General features: G+C 40.6%; 1 protein-coding gene across 1 annotated transcript; it reads left to right on the top strand.

Annotated features, from left to right (window-relative positions):
• The first annotated feature begins 4,472 nt into the window (after window positions 1-4,472).
• LOC147430615 (uncharacterized) lies at window positions 4,473-6,814 on the top strand. The gene is made up of 3 exons (XM_086493207.1): window positions 4,473-4,626; window positions 5,022-5,110; window positions 5,223-6,814. The coding sequence occupies exon 3, from the start codon at window positions 5,249-5,251 to the stop codon at window positions 6,338-6,340; it is 1,092 nt and encodes a 363-aa protein (XP_086349333.1). The 5' UTR covers window positions 4,473-4,626; window positions 5,022-5,110; window positions 5,223-5,248; the 3' UTR covers window positions 6,341-6,814.
• Window positions 6,815-12,664: the final 5,850 nt, after the last annotated feature.

The raw sequence follows: 12,664 nt of genomic DNA, 5'->3' as shown, positions 1-12,664 counted from the left end.
GACTGGCAACAAAGCGGTGAATGTACATCAAGAAGAAAAGTTGCCTCGAAAATCAAAGATCAAAGATCAAATCACGTATCAAAAATATGGCAGATATGAATCACTCAAGGAAGGGGGGAGCGTCATCAACGACAAAGCACTTCCCAAGCTGAAGTCCAACTTTGAAGACAAAGCTGAAGACAACCCTATGACAAGACTGCACAAGGTTGTGTCAAGGGACGACACGATTTAGGAAGGGGGGAATGTTTGAGGAGAAATCAAACGGGCGCCCAACTGGTCGGACACGTAGCTGGACACCACATTTGTAGTCTATTATTTTTCCGAGCTAGTGTAGTAATACTCTGTGTAAATCCTAATTCCAGAGTAGTAGTTAATTCCTTGAGTTGTAATTCTGTCAATGACAATTGTAAAGGTCCATGTGATGAGGACAGATCAAACGGGCGCCCAACTGGTCGGACACGTAGCCGGACACCACATTTATAGTCTATTATTTTGCCGAGCTAGTGTAGTAATACTCTGTGTAAATCCTAATTCCAGAGTAGTAGTCAATTCCCTGAGTTGTAATTCTGTCAATGACAATTGTAAAGGTCCATGTGAGTCGGCCACTGGCCATTTAGAAAGCCCTAGGTATAAATGTCAATAACCTTAATGTGAAGGGAGGGCTTATCTTTAGAGGGAGAAGAAGAGCTCTGTTGTACGTATGCTCAAGCTACAAGCTGCTCCAACCTTGTAATCATTGTAGTTAATGAATGGGTAATCAGTTTTTGAATCCGAAACTTGCATTGTGTTCCTCTCTCTTTGCTTTAAATTAAGTGTAAGCATTGTCAGTTTTGCTGTGGTTTGGAACTACGTGTCTGTGAGCTGTAATTGCAGATTTGAGTGTTTAAATCATTGTTTATAGTCGTTCTGACCATAGGAGAGTGTTCTTAGACCATAGGGCAACACTTCTGGACTGTTCTGTTGCAGTTTTCATGACCTTTTTCATGATGGATCGTGATTTTGGTACCTTGTCGGATTGCAACCAGACTTGTTAGGATAGTTCCCCTAGGTGTCCTAGACCTCCTCCTAAAGTTTTGTTGCATTTCGAGTCCGTTCGAGTGCCGAAATGGCATGATGACCTAGAGCTGTGAGAAAGGACATAGGCATATTTCCCTGATCATTGAGTGTTGGTTTGCTTGTTGAGCTAGTGTGTTTGCTTGTTAAGGTTCAGTTTGTGAGATTGACGATCTCATAGAGTCTTCGTGCCCCATCCGAGTCACTTTCCCTGAGTATTGACATTATGTTAGTGCCAGAAAGCTATGCTACAGACATCCGTCGCGGTGACTCGCTAACACTTTCATGCACATAGATAGAAGCCTAAGATCAAAGCTAGATACAAAGTCCAAAAAGTGTTTTTCCATTGGCTATGGAGAAGGTGACTTTGGGTATCGCCTATGGAATCCTGAAGATGGTAAAATCTTAAGGAGTAGGGATGTAATTTTAATGAACAAAATATGTACAAAGATTACTTGGAAAGAAAACAAACAAAAGAAACATGTGATGAGTACATGGAGCTTGAGGACAGTAAAGACTCAATGACTGCAAACGGAGACAATGTGCAACAACATCAACCAAATGAGGAGCCTCAACCTATTCCCTGAAGATCTACAAGAGCAAGTAAACCTCCATAAAGGTTTGTTCCTTCCTTCAACCGTCTATTGATCTCAGATTCTGGAGAGCCGGAATCATACGAAGAAGCTATGCATCACGAATCCAAAGAAGAATGGTGAAGAGCATGCAAGTGGAGATGGACTCATTACATCGCAACCAAACATGGGAGTTGGTTGAGTTGCCTAAAGGTAAGCGAGCACTTCAGAACAAATGGGTGTATAGCTGAAGGAAGAAGAAGGTGGGAAGAAAAGGTACAAGTCTAGGCTTGTGGTAAAAGGGTTTTATCAAAAGAAAGGTATTGACTTCAATGAAATATTTTCTCATGTTGTAAAAATGAACTCAATGATGCTTGTCTTAAGCCTTGTGGCTGCTCATGATCTAAATCTTGAGCAAATGGATGTAAATACGGCATTCCCTCACGGTGACTTAGAGGAGGAAATTTACATGCTTCAACCAAAGGGGTATGAAGTAAAAGGTAAGGAGAAAATGGTTTTTAGATTAAAGAAGAGCTTGTATGGTTTAAAACAAGCATCAAGACAATGGTACTTGAAGTTCGATCGATGGATATTAGATCATGGATTCAGAAAATGCAACTCAGATCATTACGTCTACACGAAGAATTTGGGAGATGGGAAGTTCATCATCCTAATGCTGTATGTTGATGACATGCTGATTGCAAGTGCTAACATGCAGGACATCAAAGACCTAAAAGAAGAGCTGTTTAAATCTTTTTCAATGAAAGATTTAGGTGCTGCAAAGAGGATACTTGGTATGAAGATATCAAGGGACAGGACGAAGAAGACAATAAAGCTATTTCAAGAGGATTACATCAAGAAGGTACTAGAAAGGTTTGCAATGAAAAATGCAAAAATGGTTTCTACACCTTTGGCTGGTCACTTTAAACTAACCAAAGATATGTTTCCAAAGACACAAGAGGAGATAGCTTATATGTCTAAAGCTCCATATGCTGCAGCGGTAGGTTCTCTTATGTATGCTATGGTCTGGACAAGGCCAGACATTGCACACGCAGTGGGAGTTGTAAGTAGGTTCATGGACAATCCATGTAAAGAGCATTGACAAGCTGTGAAGTGGATACTTAGGTATCTAAAAGGGACAACAACAAATGCTTTGTATTTTGTAGAAACTGATATTTTTTTAGAAGGCTATGCTAATGCAGAGATGGCAAGTGATAAAGATACTCAAAGAAGCACTACTGGCTATGTCTTCACGATTGGAGGCACATCAGTAAGCTGGGCTTCAAAGTTGCAGAAAGTGGTCTCACTTTCTACCACGGAAGCAGAGTATGTAGCAATGATGGAGGCAAGCAAAGAAATTCTGTGGCTTCACAGATTCTTAGAAGAGCTTGGATTCAAACAAAACTATTGTGTCTTGTACAGTGATAGCCAAAGCCCTATCCATCTTGCGAAGAACTTAGCCTTTCATTCAAGGACAAAGCACATTGAGGTGAGATATCACTTCGTACACACTCTTTTGGAAGAGGGACAACTAAAGCTAGGAAGAGTGTATACAAGTGAAAATCCTACAGACATGTTTACAAAGGTGGTCAACAAAGAGAAGATGAACTTTTGCTCATCTTCAATCGGCATTCAAGGATAAGAAGCCAGGATGGAAAGCAGTCACATGTTTGGTTTGGAGATCAGTCTCCAAGTATGAGATTGTTAAGTATGGAGCCTGATTTACCCCTTGTAATTTTTTGTGTTAAAAACACACATTTGTAAGGCCCTCCTTATGAGGAGAAGCCATCGTGCGTGAAGAAAAATAACTCTCCGAAAAATAAAATCACTCGCCGGAAACCAAAATTTCCACGCCCATCGGAATATTCCTTTTCACCGGAATATTATGGTCGGATGGCGGTTGGAAAGTGGTCGGAAAATGACCGGTTGGTTGGCCGGTTGGCTGGTGGTCGGTGGTCGAAAGTCAATGGTCGGTGGCTGGTGGACGAATTCAATGGCCGATGGCCGATTTCAAAGGAGCACTTATCTTCTCAAGGGCGGCCACACATGGACGGATTGGAGGGTCCGACTTGGACTTATCTACACAAGGGCGGCTACACATGGCTGCCTCTCTCCTTTTGGCCTATAAAAGAATGCCATTTCCTCACACATTTTATGGTGTGAAGTTGATGCAACAAGATGGGTATGAGGTGATGAGAGTGAAGCAAGGCGGGAGCTCTATTAAGGGTATAATCCTTTTGTAACTTACTTTTTGTTTGAAGTACTAAAGCCATTAAGTGGCTGCTTTCCCGTGGATGTAGCCCACATTGCGTGAACCAAGTATATCGTGTGTACTCTCTCTCTCTCTCTCTCTCTCTCTACTCTATAATCTCTTGTGTGTGAAAATTATCTCTCTCCATTAAATAATCTACTCAATTATCTACTTAGCTACGTCATATTTCCTAACACAATGGTCAAGATTCACATGCAACTCCTCGAGGCGAACTAAACCTGAGCAACACAAAAATCAAGGATGTGCGACCTGGTTTCGAACCCACAACCTCATGCTCCAGGTTTTGCATCGCATGCCACCTCACCCACACACACATCATGTACCCTTCCTCGTTTTTATGATTTTATACTGTGAGCCAGCATGCGTTGCTCGAGTTTTTGGGGTTAAATGTCTAGTTTTAATGTGACACCTACTACTGAGATTGCTCTTGTTTTCGATCGTGGACTTCCAAGCTGTGGATCCGCTCAACACCCCTCATTCAATGCTTTGTGTTATTATTTAACACCCCCCCCCCCCCCCCCCCCCCCTCTCTCTCTCTCTCTCTCAATGTGGACGGTGAAAATGTGAGCCAAGTCATCACACCAGCGGTTCATCTAAGGGTTTCGATTGAGCCATGTCATCGACGAATAAAGCGCTTAGGGGAAGAGACACGACGCGTCTACGAAGAAGATCCAGACTTTCTCTGAGTCGCAGCGGCCATGGCGACCTTGTAGCTGGATGTTTCTTAAGGTACTGATGTCTTTCTCCCTTTGTTTTAAGAGAGAGAAAGAGAAAGAGAGAGAGAGAGAGAGGTACTTGTATGTATGCAATAGCAGATACCGTGTAATCCAAAAGCTTTATTTCAAACACAAATTTTTACAGTTGAAGGCTACCTACCTCAGTCGTTCACGTTTTTGTCATAGTTTCCTGACAGCAATGAGTTTTGAAAGGAAGTTTTCTGAGCTTCTGGTCAGGATTGCAGTCACGTTAAAGAGAAGCTTGCTTGCTAGGATGCAATCAAATTATGTGCACCAATTTATGCAAGTTTCTTCAGGGTTTTACAATTACACGCGCCTCCATTTTGTTGATGCTTGCTTTCTTTGGGAAAATGGAGAAAAGTCACAACACTAAATTGCTTGTTTCAGTCTGCTGGTGCTCCCACTTTGCTTCACTTGGGTGGATTACATTTGAATCAGGCAATCTTCGATACAAGTTTTGCTCAATTACTGGCAAGGTTTGTGTTCACGTTTCGAACTTTTGCTATGCTGTTGTTAGTGCACCAATCTGAAAGTAGCAAATTTTCAGTATAATCTGCTCCATACATTCTACTTTATTGGTACGCACAGGCTAATTTGAGGACACTTACGGCACGATGCCAAAGGATAAGAGCATTGGTTCCCATCGTTGTCAGAAAGTTAGAGATCATGCTTGCAGACCATACCCAAGCCCGGACTTGGGAAGTGCTACCTTGTCAGGAAAAAGCTTGGGTGAAGATGCTTGTGCTGGTAGAAATGAGTGGGAAGGGGTGTTGTGCCCAGTTTGCATGGAGACTCCTCATAATGCAGTGCTTTTACACTGCAGCTCACATGATAAGGGCTGCCGTCCTTATATGTGCGACACAAGCTATCGCCATTCAAATTGCTTGGACCAGTATTTAAAGGCTCACTTGGCATGTGGGAAGACTGTGGATGGTCAGCCTGGCGTTACATTGCGAGGTGATGTAGTATCGGGGACAGGAAGCCCAGAGCAGGAAGCGTCTCACCAAAATTCTTCAATGGGTCCATTCGAAAATGGAGCTGCAGTACACGTTTTGCAAACACCAAGGGTCGGTGGCTCACAGAGACTCTCCAAAGGCGATATGCTGGATTTAACTTGCCCTCTATGCAGGGGCCATGTGCAGGATTGTAAAGTAGTCAAAACTGCCCGAGATGCGTTGAACAGAAAGGTTAGGGTTTGTGCCAGAGAGGCCTGCTCCTTCTCTGGATCTTATCAGGAGCTTCGTGCGCATGCAAGAAGAGACCATCCTTCTGCACGACCTGCTGAAATCGATCCTGCCCGTCAACACAGTTGGGTCCGAATGGAACAGCAACGGGAGTTGGGGGACGTTCTTAGCGTTATTCAAGCATCTATGCCCCATGTAACGGTTTCTGGTGACTATGCCATTGATGGTGAGGACGATTCTGTTGATAATATAGAGCGTACCTTTCTATCTGAGGAGGGCCACTTGTTGACCGTCTTCTTATCATTTCAAGTGTTTGGATCTGTGCATTCCCTTTTTGGTGGGAGGCCACTTCCACCTTTCAGAGGAGTGCTGAGGCGGCAGCGAAGATCAGGAAGCTCAAGGCAGGGACTTTGGGGAGAGATTTTGCAGCAGAGTCAAAATGCAGAGAGTAATGGTGCTGCCACTAATGATCCTGCAAATGAAGGTTTTTGGGAGAGAGTACATCAACATCAACATAGATAGTAAAGGAATGAGAAGTGTTGTTTTAGATGCAGAGAAGTATTACTGCTGTTGCTTTGGTTTGAAGTAGTGAAGCCCTGGTTCACACAAGGCAAAGGGCATCAAAAAGGGCATCAGGATGATGGTCTAAGAATGAGGTTTGGCTGTGGAATTTGCAGTTTTATTTTCATTCATCGGACGGTTTGGGTATACTAATTGCTTAGTTCTATGTACATGCACATCTATATCTTCATCATGTTTTCACTTTTTTTGTTTCATTTGATTGTATGTTTTCCTATTTGAGGGGATACTCAAATCTTGATAAGGGGAATTCTGAGTGTGTTGCTTTGAAACAAGAAGCATAGAGGTGCACATGGAGAAGTTAATTGTTGAGCAGTGAGTCTCGATTAACACGGTGCATTCATGTTAAGTTTTGATAAATGGTTTGTAAGTGAAGGGCACATGCTTTGATCAATGAGGAAAGAAACCTTTGGCACACTTGACATTGATGTGAGGAGGATATCGACATGAAGCAAGTAATGTGTTGATAGTTATTTAATAGGAGTTACTGTCAAGTCTTTTTATAGGGGCCAGTTGTGAGCCGCTTCTTTCATCACCACCTTTCCACTAGCTGCTTCAATCGATTGCAAGAAGCCATCGTCTCTTTATAGCAAATAAGCTCTTTGCGGGCAACTATTGTGATTGCTGCACTTAATGGAAGTAAATGTAGATTGGGAGCTGATGAAGAAGCTCAAGTAGATCCATTGTGGCTGCTTTTGTAACAAGTAACAAGTCTGTATGATGGGATTTAGGATGTGTTTTCGGTTTGCTGAGATCTGTGCATACACCTCATCAAGTTGTTGCTTTTGTCTGCTTGGTACACTGTATTTAGGTTGCCCTTGATTTGCAGGACACAACCATCTTGATGGAGGATGTTTAGTCTCCACACAGTAAATATAATGATTGGCTAGCAACTAATCTTTGGTCCAATGGTTGGTCTTATGGCAATGGTGGCATGGTTTGATCCTCTTTTTACTTGTTCCCCTTTCTCACCCTTGGTGTTCTCCTTCCATTCCCCATGGAGAATAGTCTCCACACAGTGAATATAATGATTGGCTAGCAACTAATTCTTTGGTCCAATGGTTTGTCTTATGGCAATGGTGGCTCGGTTGATTCTCTTTTTATTTGTTCCCCCTTCTCACCCTTTGTATTCTCCTCCCCTTCCCCATGCAAGGGGATATTATAATCAATTACATCTTCAAGTCTAGAACAGCGTGTTTCTTTTTTTAAAACTATAACAATATGATTATGAGAGTTTGAAAGTGCCTTCAAAAGTATTGCCATTTTGTCTCAATCCAATACAAATTCTTGGGCATTAACAAGTTGAGTGCATACACTCTTAAGCCTATTGGTGAGTCTCGAGAGGACTCTTCCTTACCTGTATGTGATTTTGGATGGCTATAGGTGTTTTGCCTCAGAACCAAAGAGTTTCCCCACAGTCTATCAAGTATCTTAGGTTGGTGTAACATCATCAAGAAAGTGCACATAATTGTCATTCCCCATTTCAGGCCAAGGATAAGCTTTGGATGACAATTATGTGGCCAATAGCTTGCTTATCCTTGGCCTGAAATTGTGAAATGCTAGATTTTTGCGGTGCTCACAAGGTTGAACATGGTCATGTAGGGCACAACACTTGGCCATTGTATATGCACAAGGAGGTGGATTAATCATTACCCTTGGGCTCATCTTTTTGAGGGAGCTTGTGCTTTTTGGGATAAAAATTATCTCGATCAATTATGTAGTTTTTTAATTTTCTACTCATAAAATTAGGGATTACATCCTTCCCTATTTGAAGAAATTGAGGGGTCCTCACCTCAATATAACGTTAGGGTAGTTCCAAGGGAGGAGCGTTGCTAAGGCTTTTGTTCCTCAAAACTAGGAGGCGACTAGCCAAGTTTTTAATACTTCCTTTTGCACGAAGTTCAAAGTTGGCGTCATTAGAATTTTCTAATTTGGAATCATTCAATACAAAACTAGGATCAAGTGGAAACTTTTTAAGTAGACAACATGAATTGCATCATGTATCTTGACATGAGGTGGAAATTCCAATTGATAAGCTTGGTTGCTGATTTTTTTAATTTTATTTTTTTGGATGATGCAATAGGGCTGATAATATCTAGCACAAATTTGTTTATACTTGCCAAGGAATAATGACCTTCAAATAGGCTTTGCTTAAAGAAAGACCATGTCTCCTTATATAAAGAGCCCGTGACTCTAGTTTAGGGTTGCATAGCTTTTGTCACAATCTTGAGATGCCTTTATGTCTAGCAAAATGAAGCTTGTGTAATTGGGAGATTGATCCACTTTAGAGGAGTTAAAAATCTGATGAATGTAAAGAGCTTTTAGTGGAGACATGCCTTTATTCCGTTGGTATGAAGCATTATAAACAAACTACACATGGTAACAATACCTCGAGTCTAGTTTGAAGGTTTGTGCATGGAATTTGTATGCAATACATCTTCAATCACGTGATTGTTCGACTAGTGTTTCCACTTATTTGAGGGCATTAATTTTTGTTCTAAAGCACAACGTAGTTCATGTAGCTTGAAATATAGCCCACCAAAAATTGAAGGTAAATTTGACATCATGATCTCAAACAATGCACTGGGATAATCCATGGGATGTGAAAATTTCTTTCACAAAGACATAGGCTATATCCTTTGTTGCATGTGTCTTTACTGGGAATAGATGAGAAACTTTTATTGCTCGTCATATCAGCCACAACAACATAATATTTATAGCCAAAGAGGTTGATAAGTCTAGAAGTCCATTAATATGCATTCTCACTACATCTATGAAGATTCTAAGGTTTGAATCTTTTCTCGTTATTGTACTTTCAAGGCCTTGATTCTTTCACAACTTAAGCATGAAGTAACATATTTTGAGAATCTCGTGCTTCAGCCCATGCCAAAAAAACTTTGGTACAACATAGTGTAGGTATTAATATATCCCGAGTGTCATGTGATAGGTACATCATGAGCTTCTTGTAGGATTTTGTCTTTTAAATGTTTGCCATATGGGTTACCCAATCAAGAATTAGACTATAAATCCTTTTCTTCCTCATGAAAAAGTTGATTCTTCTCTCTTGCTTTTGAATCCTTGTGTTGAGATGCAAAAGACAATGAGTATCCAAGAGATACTTATGCAATTGCATAAAGCAATGTACAATGTATTAAAGGGGTGAAAGTTGTAGATTTTGCAGCAATGGTATTTTCCAACTCAAGGCATCAACTACCAAATTATCTCCTTTTGACTTGTATATGATGCCATGGCCATGTTCAAATAGTAGTCCCATCCATAGCCTTTGTTGTAGAATCGCTAGTAATTCGATGTCATGAGTAGAATAATTAGTAGCATGAGTATGCAAATTTCTTGAAATATGAGCAACATGTCATCCTTCTTGAGCTAAGATAGCAATATTGCTTTGGTCACTAGCATCCTTGGGAAGGGGAAAAAGGTTTTTAAAAGCTAGGTAACTTTAGTACATGAATGATGAGCATTAAAAAAGATATTCTTTCCATTTCTCAAAGCTAGTTTGAGCCTTTTCTATCCACATGTATCCTTGAGTTTTCTTAGTGATTGGAGAAGCTATGGTAGCATGCTATGAGATAGGGGGAGATTGACATGCCACTAACCATCCATCCTTGCACCTTTATAGATGCCCCCTTAGCAAGCATTCCATTCAATTGGGAGAGCCTTCCCCTAGCCCATGCAGCTATACTTATGGTAGGACCTGTCTCATAACCCTTGTCCTAACACATACCCTTTGATGAAGGTCAAATACTACCATCTCAATCCAAAAAAAACCACATACTTCCATAATAGATCAAGGTTTGAGGCAAAGCAAGAACAATTTCAATCTTGAAGGGTTAGTAGAAACTCCATCTTTGGTTATTATAAATCCAAGGTATTCTACCTTGTTGGGGAAAAGGTACACTTGCATCTCTTTGTACAAATTTTTCTTCTCAAAGAAGTTGAAGTCCACAATGCACGTGTCTTTTGTGTTCCTTTGGATTCTTTGAATATACCAACATATCATTAATAAATGGAACTACGTCTGATCAAAATGCTTTACTAAATTTTTGTCATGAGACAATTAACTAATTTTGGAGCATTGCTAAGGCTAAAAAGCATAACAATAAAATCATAAAGATGAATGAAATATTAACCCCTGCTTAGAAATAGTGTGAACACCATAGTTAGCTTGCACACATGGAGGTGACTCTAGGACTGACACCATGTTCTTTTTTGTCTGTGCATTTATAGATTTGCTGCAAGCTACCTTGTAAGTTTCAAAAGTGCAGGCTTACGTGAGCATCATTTGAGTCATATCAAGGGAGAAAACAGGGAGAAAACTTTGAGATATGGTACATGCGAAACCCTAAGCAAAACCATGAACACTCAAAACTTCCACTAATTTGATAGGACATGCACACCTAAAGCTCCATCCAACCAACTCTTATATGGTAGAGGGCCGAGGATTTCCTCTATATATAGACCCCTTGCCTTTTTTTCATCTTCTTAGAATAAAGCTAGCCAAAAACTCCCTATTTTTGTAGGCTCTTAGCCATCCTAGGCTATAGGCTTGTATGTGGAGGACATTTCTCCTCCCTTGAAGAAAAGTTATACCTAAGAGAACTAATATCGTCCCAAGTGGAAACCCCCCTTGGGTCTATCCTTCCACTTGACAAAGGTTTGATCATATGCTCAAAGCATAATCTTATTGAATAAAAACGACATGATAAAAATATAATGAAAACTAGAACCCATATCAATAATTTTCCTTTGGTCATAAGGGATTAGTGAAAAAAGAATCCAATCCCCTTCAAAGGAGCTCCATCTAAAGGGGATCACCCCTAATGAGTAAGCACTTCCTCTTGGAAACATGGAATGTTTTAGACTCATTCCTATTGAGGAAATTGAGTCCATGTCTAAGTCTTTCCCTTCTCATGGAATTGAATTCATCCTAGTGTAAATCAATTGCTTGAATAACTGGCACTTGGAATTGCCTTTGAAAGTCTCATAAAAGCTTGACTATTCTCATAACTGGCAAGTACCATAAATCTAGGTCTATTCTCATAAAGAAGAAACATATAGAAAGTGATTATGCCTCTTATTTCTAAAAGGGATCCCAAAAACAAGTTAGGATATGGAGCGAGCTTGGTGAATTGAACTTTGGAGCGAGCTTTTTTTTTTCCTTGCCCACACACCACTAGTGCCACTAATCTTCACCACCAGAGTCACCACCAGTGCCACCCACAATTTTTATCCACCCTCTCCTTGTATCCTCCTCCTTTGTTGCCCTCTCCTCCTCCACTGCCTACACCTACCCCTTATCCTCCTCCCTATCCTTTGACTACTACTTGCCTCTCCTGTCCTCTCCCTCCCCATCCCTATGCACCTCTTCTTCACTCGCTTCTTTCCTCTCGCTCACCCCCCTTTGCCTTGCTTCCACATCCCTCTCACTTCTTTATTTGAGGGATACAAAAATTTTCATATGTGAAGATCGTACTATTAAGCAACAGAGTGTGCATCACAAAGCATATGAGGATAGGAGTAAGAAAAACAAGGAGATCTCTCATGAAGAAAACATGCCCAAGGAGGAGGCAAGTCCCTCAAGCAAATAGGAATGCATGACCTATGAGGCTGAGTCACAATTGGAAGTTTTCTTCTGGAATTGCAATGGATTAGTATGTAATGTAGGGGTTGGCATAGATGAACTAACAAGCAAAGACAATGCTGTACTTCTTGTTGAAATTTGGGAGCATGATGCACAAAGGATCAATGGGTTGGAGGATTACAATGCACAAAGGATTAATGAATTGGAGGATTACAATGCATATTCATTGAAGTGGTCAAAGAATCTCAAGCAACAAAGAGGGCAAGCAGGGGTAGCATGTAAGATTAGTACTGGAAGATTTTGTTTCAATTGTGAAAATGACATGCACAAACATTATGTATGGTTAAAAGTAATGACAAAAAAAATGCATCCATTTTTGTAGCTGGCTACTACATTCCTCATCATGATTTCTCTTTTATGCTTGCATTGATAGAGATCATCTATTTGTTGATTTAGAGGAGGACATTGCTTGTTTTAAAGGCAAAGGTGAATTTTTTTTTCTTTGGAGTTATGAGTGCCCACACAAAAACATTGCAACATGATACTCAATAATTTGATATGCCATACATTTCTAGAAAGTTGGCGGAAGTTCACTTGTATGATCGTACTTCAAGTGGGAGAAAAGTCAACCACAACAAGAGAGAATCACCGTTTCAATCCAATGACTA

The sequence above is a fragment of the Adiantum capillus-veneris genome, chromosome 21, assembly GCF_014529385.1.
Source record: "Adiantum capillus-veneris isolate H3 chromosome 21, ASM1452938v2, whole genome shotgun sequence".
Lineage (NCBI taxonomy): Eukaryota > Viridiplantae > Streptophyta > Polypodiopsida > Polypodiales > Pteridaceae > Adiantum > Adiantum capillus-veneris.
The sequence above is the reverse complement of the archived record's forward strand: the minus strand, read 5'-3'. Positions and strand labels throughout refer to the sequence as shown.